The sequence below is a fragment of the Bufo gargarizans genome, chromosome 3, assembly GCF_014858855.1.
Source record: "Bufo gargarizans isolate SCDJY-AF-19 chromosome 3, ASM1485885v1, whole genome shotgun sequence".
Lineage (NCBI taxonomy): Eukaryota > Metazoa > Chordata > Amphibia > Anura > Bufonidae > Bufo > Bufo gargarizans.
The window spans coordinates 219,167,813-219,185,275 of record NC_058082.1 but is presented as its reverse complement, the minus strand read 5'-3'; the positions used below and the strand labels follow the sequence as shown (position 1 = coordinate 219,185,275).

Below are 17,463 nucleotides of genomic sequence, written 5' to 3'. Positions count from 1 at the left end.
GAAAAATAAATGATGGTCCAACTAAGCGCAAACCGGATGGAATAGCATGCCGCTGCAAGATGCTGTGGTAGCCATGCTGGTTCAGTATGCCTTCAATTTTGAATAAATCCCCAACAGTGTCACCAGTAAAGCACCCCCACACCATCACACCTCCTCTATGCTTCATGGTAGGAACCAGGCATATAGAGTCCATCCGTTCACCTTTTCTGCGTCGTACAAAGACACGGTGGTTGGAACCAAAGATCTCAAATTTGGACTCATCAGACCAAAGCACAGATTTCCACTGGTCTAATGTCCATTCCTTGTGTTCTTTAGCCCAAACAAGTCTCTTCTGCTTGTTGCCTGTCCTTAGCAGTGGTTTCCTAGCAGATATTCTACCATGAAGGCCTGATTCACAGAGTCTCCTCTTAACAGTTGTTCTAGAGATGTGTCTGCTGCTAGAACTCTGTGTGGCATTGACCTGGTCTCTAATTGGAGCTGCTGTTAACCTGCGATTTCTGAGGCTGGTGACTCGGATTAACTTATCCTCCGCAGCAGAGGTGACTCTTGGTCTTCCTTTCCTGGGGCGGTCCGCATGTGAGACAGTTTCTTTGTAGCGCTTGATGGTTTTTGTGACTGCACTTGGGGACACTTTCAAAGTTTTCCCAATTTTTCGGCTGACTGACTGGCCTTCATTTCTTAATTTGTATTATGGCAAGAAAAAAGCAGCTAACAGTCTATTCAGTAGGACTATCAGATGTGTATCCACCTGACTTCTCCACAATGCAACTGATGGTCCCAATCCCATTTATAAGGCAAGAAATCCCACTTATTAAACCTGACAGGGCACACCTGTGAAGTAATAACCATTTCAGGTGACTACCTCTTGAAGCTCATCAAGAGAATGCCAAGAGTGTGCAAAGCAGGAATCAAAGTAAAAGGTGGCTACTGTGAAGAACCTAGAATATGACATATTTTCAGTTGTTTCACTTTTTTTGTTATGCATATAATTCCACATGTGTTAATTCATAGTTTTGATGCCTTCAGTGTGAATCTACAATTTTCATAGTCATGAAAATAAAGAAAACTCTTTGAATGAGAAGGTGTGTCCAAACTTTTGGTCTGTACTGTATATATAATCAGTTGTATATCCCAGCTGCATAACGTCCTTCCACCAAAGCAAGCTGCCTACTATTCAGCAATCCGATGTGCAAGTGGAATAGCAAACAACTGTGCTTTTTTCTTTTCTTATAAATTAGCTGAATTGGTTGTTAGGGGAAACGGCTTTGCTTTTACTTTGCATTATACAATTGTATCTTGCCATGAAATTGTGGTTTACACAGAAAAAGTAAATAATCGACATTATCATTACTGAGAAAAACAATATAACACTTTTCTTTAAAAAAAATATCACTTTAATGTGGAATAATGGCAGGATGTAATAAATAATCTCATTGTTCCTGGTTTCTCTTGCTGTTCTGCAGTTCCCATGTAGAAACAGTCCCTCTGTCCTGGAAATAAGAATAAAATAGTGTTAGATTTTCTACAGTTGGCATGCTGTGTCTGGAATCCACCGGGAAGTCATCGTTGCTTTTTATGTGCTCTCAGCTGTATTTGTTGACAGCGATAAAGCATCAACAGCTTCTAATATGTCAAACAAAGAGGCACGAACAAGAGACATGAGCCAACTGTTCTTAGTAGAGGAAGCAACTTACCTTAATATTAATTCCGTACCCAGCTAAATTCAGGCGCACTCCATCGCAGGCCCTCATCATAGGTTCCCTGTCTTTAATCATCTGTTTCCGCCTCGCCTTCTGCAGCACCCTTTCCTCTTCGGAATTCTGCAAGTCTTGCACAGTCACCTCACTTGCTAGAGCGAAATTACGAACTATGCTTCTGAAGTCTACAATTTCATCCACCACATTCAATAGAAGAGCAGATTGTTTGCCGTCTACTGAAACCTACGTATAAAAGAGAGAGAGAAAAAAAAAAACTTAAAGGGGTATTCCCATCTTAATGATCACTGTTAAATCTGTTAATGATTTAACAGTGATAATTTTTCTAAATATATTTAATTATCTAATTCCCACCCCTTAGAAGAAAATGAACATATACTTACCTGACTGTTGTCTTCCGTCTCCCCTGGTTACGGCCACCGCTCTTTTCAGGAATCGCGGTGGCCGCGCTTGCGCAGACGACTTCTCTTCTCCCGGCCGGCCGCGCGCAGTCCTGAAAGCGGACGCCGAGGCCGTGCATGCACTATGGTGATTTCTTCCTGGCCAGTATAGTATACTTGCCAGGATGAAGTCACCATGGCGCATGCGCGGCGGCGTGCTCATTCAGTCCAGCGCGTGGCCCGGCCGGGAGAAGACTTCAATCAAGATGGAGCCCGTCCCCTGCCGAAACCAGGAAGTGGACAGCGTGCCGGGAGCAGGTAAGTATAAAACAGCTTGATGAGAATACCCCTTTAACATCCATCATTACTATTCAATGCTCTTTGGAATTTTGGCCCATGTTTATCAAGATATTTGTGGCACACTTTGTTCCAAAATTCTGTTTTCTCTGCTGTGGGACATATTTATTAACTATTTGTGCCAGAAATTAGAGCCATTTGGGTGACATTTTGATAAGTTTTGTTTTTTTGTCACGCATGCCAACAAGGGATGGCTAGTGTACATTTGGCCCATCTTACTTCATAGAACGTAGGTAGGGGCCATCAATGTTAAAGTGGTTATCCCATGAAAAGTATGCAATGAATAAGGCTTTTCAAATTAAGTATAATTGCAATATACATACAATACATTTTCCTCTCTGGTTGTGCCCCCTGCTTTCACCCTCCTATATTCAGAGGTGAACTAAGGCTACTTTCACACTCGCGTTTTGGCTTTCAGTTTGTGAGATCTGTCATGGGCTCTCACAAGTGGTCCAAAATGGATCAGTTTTGCCCTAATGCATTCTGAATGGAAAAGGATCCGCTCAGAATGCATCAGTTTGCCTCTGTTCAGTCTCCATTCCGCTCTGGAAGCGAACACCACAACGCTGCATGCAGCTCTTCCATTTCATTCACCTCAATGGGACGGCTACCTCCTATTCACTTGAATAGGACGGAGCTGTCCATTTGAAGTGAATGGGGATGGCGGAGATGCAATTACACTGCTCACCACTGCAATGTTGATGGCGAGCAGGTAAACAGTGAGAACACAGCGCTCGTACAAGCACTGCATTCTCTTCACGCAGCTTATCTGGAGGGTGCTGGCAGTCGGGCTCCTCATAATCTGATATTGATGACCTATCCTGGTCATCAATATAGGAAAAGTGGAGAACCCCTTTAATTTGTCACTTATAACAGGTTAAATACACAGTTGCAGCAAAGTTTAACTCCTTAATGAAGAATGATCTTGATTGAGTGCTAGTTTCTGCATCCTGACATATATCTCATGATGACTTCATGGGCACTACTCAATGTCCCCACAATATTGCAGCGGGAGCTCCATTGTACTACACAGCTAACCCCAATAACAACTTCTGGGATCGGAGCTAGCTCTGATCTCAGCAGTGTAACCCCTAAGGCCAGACACACATGCGCAAGTTCAATGCGAGAAACTCAGTGTGTATGTCAGTGTGTAGTCCCATTCTGACCTCCACTTCTCTGACAGGATTGCACAGCATTATAATGATTTATAACTCTGTGTAGCTCTGAGAGTCCTGGAATCTGCTGAATAAGGCCCCATGCACACGGCCGTGTTTCACAGCCGTGTGCGGGCCGTGGAACCGCGGCCTGGATCCCTCCTGAGAGCAGGAGCGCACGGCGTCACTGGTTGCTATGACGCCGTGCGCTCCCTGCTGCCGGCACAGTACAGTAATACACTGGTATAGATCATACCAGTGTATTACTGTATTGCGGCGGCAGCAGGGAGCGCACGGCGTCATAGCAACCAGTGACGCCGTGCGCTCCTGCTCTCAGGAGGGATCCAGGCCGCGGTTCCACGGCCCGCACACGGCTGTGAAACACGGCCGTGTGCATTCGGCCTAAGGCTACTTATACACTAGCGTTTTAGTTTTCCGGTATTGAGATCAGTCATAGGGGCTTCATTGTCAAAACTGAACAGAATGGAGTGCTCCAAAATGCATCCCATTTAGTTGCGTTCCCATACCGGAGAGCAAACCGCAACATGTTGTAGTTTGCTTTCCGTCCTGGGATGCGGAGCAAGTCATTGGGGACAGATCCTTTTCTCTGCCACAATAGAAAACTGATCCGTCCTCCATTGACTTTCAAACGCTAGTGTGAAAGTAGCCTTACAATGACATAATGATGTGCGATCTTGTCAGAGGAGGGGAGGTCAGAAAGAGACCTCACAGTGGTTAACAGAGGGGATCTCTCTCTCTGTCTAGCTAACAGCAACCAGTGGCAGGAACGCAGAGTAGCAATGTGTTAGCATAGCAGTTGGGGGCCTAACAAAGGCCTCCGTTTCTGCCATCAGTATCTCTCTACTAATACAAGCATGACCTAATAGGTTGCCTGTCAGTGTATAGTCTCTAATGCTATGGAATTCTACATATTCTAAAGCATAATACAAGTGATCAAAAATTGGTTTGCTTTTTTTTTCCACTAGAGGACTGAAGCTGCAAAGTTATGTTCAATAAAGTTTAATCAAAAGTAAAAAACCCTAAAAAAATAAAAAAAATATTGCGTACAAAAATTGCAGATTTGCTGTTTTTCTATCTCCCAAAACAATTATATGAGTCCATGAATTATTGGTGCCCCCAAAACTATAATTCAGGTCGCAAAAAAGCAAACCATCATATGACTATGTCGACAGAAAAATAAAAAAGTAATGACTCCTGGACTGTGACACCCCCCAAAATAACTTTCCCCATAAAACCTGTTTTTATTGTGCAAAGGTACTAAAATGTGCAAAAAAATATTATACATATTTAGTATCACTGCATTTGTCCTGACCCTAAAATAAACATATTTTTCCCACAGCTGAAAAAAAAAAAACACAAATAAGAATGGAAGAATTGCTAGAAAAGCAAGCCGTCATACAGATACATCCATGGAAAAATGAAAGGTTATGAGTCTTGAAATGCAATTAACAAAAGAAATGACTTAACTTGCTGAGTCCTGGCGCCCCTGCCGATCAGCTGTCTGAAGAAACCACAGCACTTGTGCGCGCTCTGTGTTCTTGTTCGCCATTGACACGGCAGCGGTGAGCAGTGTAATTACAACTCCTCAGTCCCGTTCACTTGTATGGGAAGGAGCAGCTGTAGTTACACTCTGTCTTATTGAAGTGAATGGGACGGAGGTGCTGTAATCACACTTCTCACTGACTCCCGGTGAGGGTGCGGGGAGTCTGCAAGTCAAGTAATTTTGTTTCGTTAATTCATCATTGCATTAAATTTTTCCATGGATGTATCTAAGGCTGATCTGATGACCTATTCTGAGGATAGGATATCAATATCTGAAACCGGACAACCCCTTTTAAGACTACATCTAAAGCCCAGTTAGAGGAGCAGAACAACGGAAGTGCTGGACAGAACACAACTGACCCAAGCAGACTCCATTGTCTACTGTTAGTAAGAGTCCTGCATGCAGCACTTTTACATTAGGTCTTTTTAACTAAATCTGTGATGTAGGCCCTGAATGGAGCCTCCAACCCAGAGGTGAACCTACCTATACATCTGTATGTTGAGATGGACATATTAACCTATAGCAGTCATAACCAAAACAACCATCTGTAAGGGTATGCGCACATGGCATTTTAAGGGAATATATCACCAGCAATATCCTTGTCCAACTGCTTGCACAGACACATAGCTGTGTTTCACAAGATTAAAACACAATTTTTCTTCATTCCTGAGTTACAATACTTTTTCCTAATATGCACTTTGCTCTTTTTGCACCCAGGCTCCACTCATTTCTGTGGCCAGCCCCTATCTGGCTTCTTTCATTGACGGGGTCAGGCAGTGGCAAAGTAGTAAAGCTTAGCTACAGCTTAGGTGACTCCACCATTGCACCAAAAGCCTAATTTGCCATCTAAAACTGACCTCTTCTTTCTTATAGATCACTTTAGGCTACTTTCACACTAGTGTTTCTATTTTCCGCTTATTGAGATCAGTCATAGGGTCTCAATACCGGGAAAAAACGCTTCCGTTTTGTCTCCATTTATTGTCGGTGGGGACAAAACGTAACTGAACAGAATGGAATGCTCCAAAATGTATTCCATTCTCATACCGGAGAGCAAACCGCAGCATGCTGCAGTTTTCTTTCCGTCATGGGATGCGGAGCAAAATGGATCCATCATGACCCACAATGCAAGTTAATGGGGACGGATCCGTTTTCTCTGTGGAGTTCATGATGGATCAGTCATTGCTATGTTAAAGATAATACAACCGGATCCGTTCATAACAGATGCAGATGGTTGTATTATCAGTAACAGAAGTGTTTTTGCAGAACCCTGCCGGATCCAGCAAAAACACAAGTGTGAAAGTAGCCTTACCCATCTGAGTTTTATAGAACCATCATTTAGTTACAAAACCGCAGAGTAGATGCTCTGGTTTCACACTTCATATGAATATCATAGGTGCTAGGTTGTACACTGACATAACTTTATCCCATGCATATAGTTTTCATAGGAGATAAATAACAAATAAAGCATGGTTTCACTAGAAATCCTTTGAAGAAGAGGGATGTTTCTGCATAATATATTGTCATATTCAAGTTTAATGAGAATAGACTATGTAGTATCAAATGATTACCTGCTCCTCCTGCAGAGATATTCCCAGAATATCTAAAAACTGCTCCACGTAAGACACCATGGCACCATAAACCAGAGGGCTACGGGCCTGAGGCACACCCTGAAAGAGTCAGAAACATATAGTGCTCAGTAGTTATATGTTACATCTCAACAAATCTAGTGGTCGAAAATGATACATTGATCCAGCATGTAAATGGAGGGTTCTGTCAGATGTGGAGATACAAAGGTGTTGTTTAGTACCCAAGGACATGTGACGACTGCCGACCCCAATGTCAGCCTTTAGTAACATTTGTAACAGAAAGATATATTGCTTGACACTGGGAGAACATATGCATTGTCCATAAAAATCCCCAAAAGATCAATGAAAAGATTACATCAAGACTGCTTACATAACAAATGCTAAAATAAGGTCATCACCTCAAAAAAAGAGAGGAGAACTGGGATAGCTCATTAGAATCATCTGGAATAGAAGTGTATGTTGTACAGTATATTTTTATATTTGTTCTCTGCACCCGCTTCTCACGGATCTCACCCCTTATCCATGTGCCTTCTCCTGTCTTGTGCATCTAATAAATTGCTAATCATTTGTATCAGATTAAAAGTATTTTACATTAAAATGGGTTTTCTGATTTGCATTAGCAGGCTTTAAAATAATCATTTATGAAGGTAGCTGTCATTTTGTAATGTATCTCTTTTACCTGTAATGCGCCTATCTCCCATTTGGGCTCTGGTCACATGACCATGTAGCTCTTTCTTATTTCCTGTGATGTTATGTCCATACAGGAGCAGTGATAGGGGAGTGTCTATGTAACTAGCTCTGTGGGAGGAGCTATAAACTAGCTGGGTGTTGTTAGGGGCGGTGCTGGAGGTGTGGCAGATAAAGGAGAAGTGCATCATGGGTTTGGTTGGAGATCACAACAGGAAGTGCTACATACAGGGTGGAAACAAACCAGACTGATTTGTTTCATAGTGAAAAACGGGTGAGGAGAATCCAAATTGAAAAACAACATGGGGAAGATGTACATGATATAAGCATCTACATGAGCACATGTGTTTAAAACCACAGTACTCGTGGAAAACCCCTTTAAGTCATTTCTACTGTATATACGAGATGAGGTCTGTAGTAATTGATCTTCTCTTGAAATATACTGATAATTCATGCATGAAGAAAAAAAACTGGTCTAGGTGTGAAATGTTTAGACCTTGCTTAGTACAGAGAATATAACAAAGAACAACAATCAGAAGACCTTTAATAATGTATGTAAAGCTTTTCCAATCCCCACAATATTCTCCCAGGTCAGCCTCAATGTATCAACTATAGAAACTACCAAATCTAAGAAGACACAAGAACATATCCAGCCCATGTCTGAGCGGAGAACTAAACGTACTTAAAACTAACATCAACCCATAGGACACCCTAAAGCCTGCTGGTGTGGACAGCTGCCATCTTTAGATTACATCCTGATGGGTTACCTTGGAAACGGTCTTAAGCTGTCGGTTGCCATGGTGAATGAGGTCCATAACGGCATCGACAGCTCGTAGAGTGTCAAAGTCATCTGCAAGCGCTGCTTTAACATTCACTCTGGTTTCAGTCAGTCTTTTTGACAAAGGAGGAAAGGCATTTTTTTTTAGAAAAGAAAAAAAGACAAGACTGTTAGCCTTCCTACAGTCATCTAGTAAAATAACAGGTTATTGTTAGGAAAAAAATAAAATAAAATCCAATAATTACCTTTGCCAAAGTATATCCTCCTGTACAGGTTCACAAACGAGCTGACCTTTCAGATAGGCATTGGCATCGTTAAGGAAAGAGGAGATTATTTTCAGGGTGCTCGTGGCTTCATTCATGGAATCCTTACTGTATTCCACAGCTAGGAATGGAGATTAAAATAGGTCAAAACAAAAGCAGAAAACATAGAGGAGATAATCTGATAATCTGCCACAGCCTGCTATGGAAGTAGTCACTGCTTCTGCTGTAAAGTAATACGCTCTGTTGTTCCAGAATTTGCATCAAACTATGAAGTCAAATTGGCAGTATTTCCGATGATGTCCAATGTAACTTGAAATCGGGGGTAGTATAAGGGTATGTTCACGTGGCGGAAATACATTTCTAAAAAATCTGATGAGTATTTTTAGCGTGGAACTTGCAGTAGAAACCTGAGGCTGGTCCTTGGATTTCTGCTGAGGTTCGCAGTTTGCAATGCCCTGGAATCTGCCCACAGATTTGCCCCATTCAATGGGGTTCATCTGCATGTGGCTAACATGCACCAAAACTGGACATGTTCATTCTTTTCTGCAAGATGGTGAGACACCCTATGACAAACATCAGGAGGGTAATGTTATTTTGGCACAGAAAAATCCTTTCTGAGGGCATACAAGGTAGTGACTGGCATGCTGATTCCAGTGCTGTCTCTGTTATGTCTGTACATAAGGAAGGTGGGGGTGAGCAGAGCTATCCCTACAGCTCATGGATTTCTTGACTACTCAGTGTACACATATAATAGAGGTACCACTGGGTTAGCATGCTTGTGTTAAAGTCTTAATATACGTGTAAAAAAATATATATAAGAACAATCTAAAAATTACAAAAATCACCCCTTTCCCATATTTAAAATAAACAATAAAAAAGATCATTAGCGTTGGCTTGTCCCAAAATGCCTGTACTATTAAAATATTAAAATATTTATCCCGTAAGGTGAACAATGTATATATATATTAAAAAAAACATGGTTCGCCATTTTGTCATTGATTCACCTCCTAAACAATTAAACAAAGAGATAAAAAAGTCATACACATCCCAAAACTGTATTTATAAAGACTAGATCATCATGCAAAAAAATTTGCCCTTACAGATCTCTGTAAGTATAGTTATAGTAAAAAAAAGTTATGAGCGTCAGAATATGGTGATGCAAAGAAAATAATTTTTCCCAAAGTTTTTATTTATTTATTTTAACCCAGAGAATGAAGGTAACTGGTCAGTTTTACTGCACAGAGAACGCCATGAAATAAAAATCCATAAAACTGTGGCGGAAATGCATTTTTTCCCCTAACTCCATCGCATTTGGAAGTTTTTTCCAGCTACCGATCATATGCAATATTAAATGGTGCTTTTAGAAAGTAACATTTGTAACTCAAAAAAGAAACTCTCATACAGCAAAACAACTGAAAAATAATAAAGTTATGGTTCCAGGAATGCAGGTAGTAAAAAAATTAAAGAACTGAAAATAGCAAGATCAGGAAGGGGTTAAAGGGACTCTAGCATCAGCGACCTCCCTATCCAACTGTTTCCATAGACACGTAGCTATGGTTCACCTAATAAAACACTGTTTTTCTATTATTGATCTGAGGCTCCATTCCTGAGTTGTGATACTTTTTCTTAATATGCAAATTAGGTGTCTGGTGCCATGAGGGCATCACCATTGTTCCTGTTGCACCCAAGCTCCACTGCTTTCTGCGGACAGCCCCTCCCTCGCTACTTTGCCACCATCACGGATCAACAGAAGAAAAACGGCTATATGACACTGCAACAGTTTGATAGGAAGGTCGCTGGTGACAGACGGTCTTTAAATACTATATATAATGACAATACCTGATTTATACTTAGAGCGTAGACAAAACATCCGGAACTCATCAGAAGAGAAAGACTGCAAAAATTCCTAGAGAAAAGTACATATAAAAAGGGGTCAGTGAAGAGCTTAATGAAGTATTTACTGATGGCCCCTAGCCTGCATCCCTGATTCACACTTACCTGTTCCGTGCCGCTTCTCATCCTGCTCTGACTTCCATTTGTCCATCTTCTGGGCCCCCGGCTTGTTTTGCTCTGGCTGGGGTATGGACTTGGTCACCTGCAGGGCTGCAGTCAATGATGGACTTCAGCTGTGACATTTTGCTGGGGGACACATCACCACTGAAGCCAAGCATTGATTGCAGCAGAGCACATGACTATAACCCTCATGAAAAAAAAAAGCTGGGGCCGGGAAAATGGACAAACGGAGTGCAGGACGATAAATAGTTATTTCTAGGAAAAAACATTTAAATGTACAGCACAACGGAGGCCAGTGATTGGTTGCAGCATTCACTTGGATGTAACAAGACACCAGTATGGGCGTAACTACCAGGGTAGCAGGCATAGCAGCTGCTACTGGGGCCCATATCCACTCAGACATAAGGTGCAGTTAGTAGTAAAATGTATAAAAGATGCCATGGAAAATTTAATTCTGACAATTCTAAATCTTACTATAGAGCTTCAGGGTTACTTCTGCTGGTCACATTTTCCCTTCTGTGTGCTATTACTTTTTGCGCTGTGACATCATTACATTATTTCTGTACTGTGATATCTTATGTGCATGTGACATCACTGTTAGCATTATTTCAGTGTTTTAAACACTACTGAGTAGATCATCCCTGTACTGTGACATCACTGTGTGCATTATGCCAATTTTGTGACATTAATGTGTGTACCTAACAATATTCTACTATTGAATCATTGTGCACATTTCTCCTGGACTGTGACATCACTATGTGCATTATTCCTGTACTATAACATCAATGTATGCTTTAGCCCTCTGCAGTACAGAGACCAATCATAGGTTTGTCTGAAAATGTTGCTGTCATGGTGGACCGGGCCCCAAGGTTACTTGTTATGCCCCTGGAGGTCAGCCCTGCAGGATACAAGTAAACAGACCAGAAGGGACAACAATAGAAGCGGCACCAGAGAGATACGAGATTGAACAGGGGTGTGTTTTTTTTAAAATAAACTTTGCAATTTTTTATTCATTCAGGAAATGCCTATAAGTATGGTAGCTACAAATTATGGTGTGTCATCTGATCAAGCTCGCAGTGCTGTTGTCAGTTTGACAGAGCAACAAAGCCCTGAGAATGGGGATGGAGGGCCATCGGGTAGAACTACACGTCTATACAAGGTATATGCATTTTAAAGCTTCTTTGTAGGAGTCAGAAGAATGTTTTCAGGGTCTCAAAAGATTTGCCTTGAAGACTGGTAGAATCAGTGTATGCACTTATGGTGGCTTTCTAAGATGTCTCATCACACTTCTACTGTAAAATCTTTTGTTTGTAGGAAGTACAACCCATCAGTCTGCCATTGCCTCACCTCACTATGATACTTCACTGCAGACCATCCATTTTGTGACCTTTTTCTCCTTGGCATACTACTCCTATGAAGCCACACAGGTATGGATGTGGTCTCCACTATGCACCGGGTAAAACACTATTTCAGAAACACATTAAAGGGGTATTCTGGTTATATAAAGTCCTCTCCTATCCACAGGGTAGGGAATAACTATTAGATTGGTGGGGGTCCTACCACAAGGAATACGAAAACGGGGGCCCTGTACCCAATTAGAAACTAATGGTGTGGCCGCATGCATGGCCATCCGGCTGTTCCATTCATTTAGGGAGGCTCCACGGGTATCAAATCTCTATTCTCGTGATCATGGGTGTCCCAGCCTTAGGACCCCCACTGATCCTAATAGTTATGCCCTGTCCTGTGGATAGGGGCTAACTTTTTATAACTGGAATACCCCTTTAAGCCTTGTTTCAGGTAAACTCCACAATTCATGTGCAAAGGGGCATCTATGGGCAGTATGTAGTATTTGTATGAAATATTAGACATTTTCTGCAAGGGAAGATGATCTTATATGGGAATAGTTTTAGACATGCTTTGAGCTATAACTTAAAGTATAACTGTCTTTTTTTTTTTTTGGGGGGGGGGGGGAGGTTTGGATTGTGGTGATAAATATCACCTTTGTGGCCTTATTAAAACTTTTCACTGTGTATTCATTTACCCCTTAATTCCACATTTTTGTCCCCTGTACTGCCTACTTTTACCTGTGCTTAAAAAAGGGTTGCTAGGCATGGTCCGTCTATGTGTTGAAGGACAGAGCACGCAGAAGCATGCAGCGTGCAAGGTCAGATTACAGACAGGCAGGGACTGTAAGTAAGGGCCATTGACACTTCTCATGCACCAGGGCCCTAAACTGACTGCAACCTCTGAACCTCCTATGTATATACATATACTCCTATCAGTATATCTCTGATTGGTCTCCTAAATGTAGAGATATACAGTACAGACCAAAAGTTTGGACACACCTTCTCATTCAAAGAGTTTTCTTTATTTTCATGACTATGAAAATTGTAGATTCACACTGAAGGCATCAAAACTATGAATTAACACGTGGAATTATATACATAACAAAAAAGTGTGAAACAACTGAAAATATGTCATATTCTAGGTTCTTCAAAGTAGCCACCTTTTGCTTTGATCACTGCTTTGCACACTCTTAGCATTCTCTTGATGAGCTTCAAGAGGTAGTCACCTGAAATGGTTTTCACTTCACTGGTGTGCCCTGTCAGGTTTAATAAGTGGGATTTCCTGCCTTATAAATGGGGTTGGAACCATCAGTTGCCTTGTGGAGAAGTCAGGTTGATACACAGCTGATAGTCCTACTGAATAGACTGTTAGAATTTGTATTATGGCAAGAAAAAAGCAGCTAAGTAAAGAAAAACGAGTGGCCATCATTACTTTAAGAAATGAAGGTAAGTCAGTCCGAAAAATTGGGAAAACTTTGAAAGTGTCCCCAAGTGCGGTCACAAAAACCATCAAGCGCTACAAAGAAACTGGCTCACATGTGGACCGCCCCAGGAAAGGAAGACCAAGAGTCACTTCTGCTGCGGAGGATAAGTTCTTCCGAGTCACCAGCCTCAGAAATCGCAGGTTAACAGCAGCTCAGATTAGAGACCAGGTCAATGCCACACAGAGTTCTATCAGAAGACACATCTCTAGAACAACTGTTAAGAGGAGACTGTGTGAACCAGGCCTTCATGGTAGAATATCTGCTAGGAAACCTCTGCTAAGAACAGGCAACAAGCAGGAGAGACTTATTTGGGCTAAAGAACACAAGGAATGGACATTAGACCAGTGGAAATCTGTGCTTTGGTCTGATGAGTCCAAATTTGAGATCTTTGGTTCCAACCACCGTGTCTTTGTGCGACGCAGAAAAGGTGAACGGATGGACTCTACATGCCTGGTTCCCACCGTGAAGCATGGAGGAGGAGATGTGATGGTGTGGGGGTGCTTTGCTGGTGACACGGTTGGTGATTTCTTCAAAATTGAAGGCATACTGAACCAGCATGGCTACCACAGCATCTTGCAGCGGCATGCTATTCCATCCAGTTTGCGTTTAGTTGGACCATCATTTTTTTTTCAACAGGACAATGACCCCAAACACACCTCCAGGCTGTGTAAGGGCTATTTGACCATGAAGGAGAGTGATGGGGTGCTGCGCCAGATGACCTGGCCTCCACAGTCACCGGACCTGAACCCAATCGAGATGGTATGGGGTGAGCTGGACCGCAGAGTGAAGGCAAAAGGACCAACAAGTGCTAAGCATCTCTGGGAACTCCTTCAAGACTGTTGGAAGACCATTTCAGGCGACTACCTCTTGAAGCTCATCAAGAGAATACCAAGAGTGTACAACGCAGTAATCAAAGCAAAAGGTGGCTACTTTGAAGAACCTAGAATATTACATCTTTTCAGTTGTTTCACACTTTTTTGTTATGTATATAATTCCACATGTGTTAATTCATAGTTTTGATGCCTTCAGTGTGAATCTACAATTTTCATAGTCATGAAAATAAAGAAAACTCTTTGAATGAGTAGGTGTGTCCAAACTTTTGGTCTGTACTGTATATGGTCAGAAACAGTGACAGTGTTCTGTATTGTCAGAAATCAAGTTATATACAAACGAATCTATAGAGATTTAACTAATATAATAGAAAAGCAATAAAAACCCACATCCTCCACAATAACGTTCATTAGCATGCAGTGTATAACTAATGACAAAAGCTTCATTACAAGATGATCTACATACATATCCCAAGATAAAACACCAACACAAATTACCTTCACTGTAATGTAGTTTTTCAAAGACTTTGACATTTTTTCTTCTTTTCCTTTGAGATGTAAATGACCTAGGATGAAAAGTCGCTATCTGAGTGTCTTCTTTTTGTAGTTTGGAATGAGTGTAAATAAAATGGCTTTATCGGTTAGGGATCATTTACAAGAAGTGCTCAACATTTAGACCCAGGCCATAAGACGCAATAACAATAACCACCCGACGTCCGTAAGAAGATAAAAACCAGATAAATGCTATAAATATAGGTGGAGATTGAAGATCTGAGCACCTGGAAGTGCTGTAAAGTGACAAATGAAACAGACAAAAGATGGACCTCTGATGAAGAATTCATCTACACTTACTTTTGTCAATTTATAGCATTGATCTATAAAGTGATGTGTGCGCAGACACAGGGGAATATTCTGCTGCCAGACAGCAAACACGTACAAATATTTCTTATTCAGAAAAGGCTGCATTACCATTTAAACACTGCTCTAAAATAATGCAGAATTTGTGCCAATCCTAAGAAGAAGAAATCAGTAGAATTATGACTGAAAAAAAGCCACATAAGTTAATACATTTTTATATATTTCATAGACTTCCAAGTATACCTGATTAACAGACATCAGACATTCTAGCCCCCATACAGTACAATGTCTCCTTGTTGCTCCTATTCAGTAATGTCTTCTTGTGGCCCCCACATTATGGGGGCCACAAGGAGACATTACTGTATATTGTATGAGGGCAACAAGGAGACATTATACTGTACAGAGCCACAAGGAGACATTATACTGTATAGAGCTTATACAGTAAAATGTCTCTGTATTGCTCCCATACATTATAGTAACGTCTCTTTGTTGCATCACTGTCCCAAAATCCGCAGATACGGACCAAAAATATGGTCGTATGCATGAGGCCTTGAAGACATATTACATACGCTGCCAAACATACAATGTAATACAGTGCCACATACCTCTTACATCCAGTAATGTCTCCTCTGATGTAGACGGTCTCTTTCCTCATCTTCTCCATTCGGAGATCAGACCGGGATAACTTCTTCCAGCCGCTTCTCATCTCTGTGCTCCAACATTCTGCTGCTACCCCAATACTGTGGCCACTATGGTTCCCAATGCCCACAAACGCTATACTGCAGACATAACAGTACCATAAAGTCCTCCAAATAACTCACTATCTACCCACTTACCCTTAATAGTAATAGTGCCCCCTACAGTACCCCCAATAGCAACCATATTAGCAGGAGTGCCCTCCATAATGAGCCCTATAATAATGCCCCCACAGAACCTCCAATATTAATAATGCCCCCCAAAGGGCATTAAGGCCCCCTATAGTTCCCCCATTTATATAATGTTCTCCACTTTTAGCATAATGCCCCATATATAATGGTCTCCCCCCCATAGTATAATACCCGCATTCTTATAATGCTCTCCCCTCGTAGTATAATGCCCCCATATATAATGCTTTCCCCCCGTAGTATAATGCTCCTCACATACAATGCTCTCCCTCCACCACCTAGTATTTGCCTTAGTAGTGCCATACATAGATATATAAAAATAAAAATAAACATTATATTCACCTGTGTTCATCTGCAGGCCACATTTCTACTTTCTGCAGTGTCTGAGTTTCCGCTTCCCAGTGCAGGCGGTTGCACTGACATCAACGGGATCTCCTGCGCTGTTCTACTGCTTCATAGGCTTCAGGCCTAGCAGCCTATGAGACTGACCGGCGGGGATGGGAGCCAGAGGACCCCGTATCCCACAGAAAAATGCTGCCCCCCTGCCTCATGGCAGAGTCAGGTGTGATGTCACAAAAATACCATGGTTTATTGTATATACCGGTTAATTGCTCAACCCTACCTCTAGGTGTAACAGTAACGCCCCCTTTGCTCCTAGATGCTCATTTACATATATTAAAACATTTTTCTCAGCAATGCAGGCACATAAAAACATGGGACCAACACAGATGCCTTCAGCTGCCAGGAGCACCTGTAACAGGTCAGTCAGTTCCATAGGTACAAATCTGCTGACAGGTGCCCTTAGTATAGAGACCGTTTCTTAACCACCTTCCGTCCACACGGTGACTATAAACGTCCGGGAGGTGGTTCTCTATCTCTGAATGGACGTTTCTTAACGTCCATTCAGAGATCGCAGCTGCACACTAATCATGCAGCTGCAGATCGGGTTGTCCGCTGTCAGTGACAGCAGGGCAACCCTTAGAGAACGCAGGGACAGTTCCCAGGTGTCCCTGCTTTTTAGATCGCTGTATACACAGCACTCACTGAGCACTGTGTATTCAGTGCAGGAAGCGCTATGCGCTTCCTGTCCCGGCCCGGCGGTCATGTGACCGCGGGGGCCGGGAGAGGGCAGGAGCTATTGGGTCTTTCACAGACTTAGAACATTTTAGTAAAGTTAAATATCCCCCCAGAGGTCTTGTATGACCTTATGGGGGACGAAAAGTGTAAAATAAAAAAATAAAGTGTTAAAATATTCACATGTAAAAAAAAAAAAAATTCCCCAAGTAAGGAATAAAAAAAAAAGTTAAAAATAGAAAAAATATAATAAATCAGACATACTTGGTATTGCCGCCTCCGTGACGGTTGGCTCTATAAATTTATCAAATAAACCACCCAGTCCGATAAACACCATAAAAAACTAAAAATAAAAACGGTGTAAAAAAAGCAATTTTTGTCACCTTACATCACAAAACGTGCAACATTAAGTGATCAAAAAGGCGCATGTCCCACAAAATGGTACCAACTTAAATAAATAAGAAAAAGTATACATATTAGGTATTGCTAC

The 17,463-nt window shown here is 41.7% G+C and overlaps 1 protein-coding gene across 2 annotated transcripts in view; it reads right to left on the bottom strand.

Moving 5' to 3' along the window:
• Positions 1 to 1,376: 1,376 nt before the first annotated feature.
• Positions 1,377 to 17,463, bottom strand: part of CARS2 (cysteinyl-tRNA synthetase 2, mitochondrial) — a 72,713-nt gene continuing 56,626 nt past the window's right edge. Inside the window, exons 9-15 of one of the 2 annotated variants that reach the window (XM_044287966.1) lie at positions 14,656 to 14,723; positions 10,324 to 10,390; positions 8,467 to 8,605; positions 8,211 to 8,334; positions 6,739 to 6,837; positions 1,695 to 1,940; positions 1,377 to 1,490 (exon numbers count right to left, since the gene is read on the bottom strand). In XM_044287966.1, coding sequence (XP_044143901.1) covers positions 1,431 to 1,490; positions 1,695 to 1,940; positions 6,739 to 6,837; positions 8,211 to 8,334; positions 8,467 to 8,605; positions 10,324 to 10,390; positions 14,656 to 14,723 — 803 coding nt within the window. In that variant the 3' untranslated portion in view covers positions 1,377 to 1,430. Of the gene's footprint in view, positions 1,491 to 1,694; positions 1,941 to 4,159; positions 5,334 to 6,738; positions 6,838 to 8,210; positions 8,335 to 8,466; positions 8,606 to 10,323; positions 10,391 to 14,655; positions 14,724 to 17,463 lie in introns of those variants that run through there. The other variant, XM_044287967.1, reaches the window with a different exon arrangement.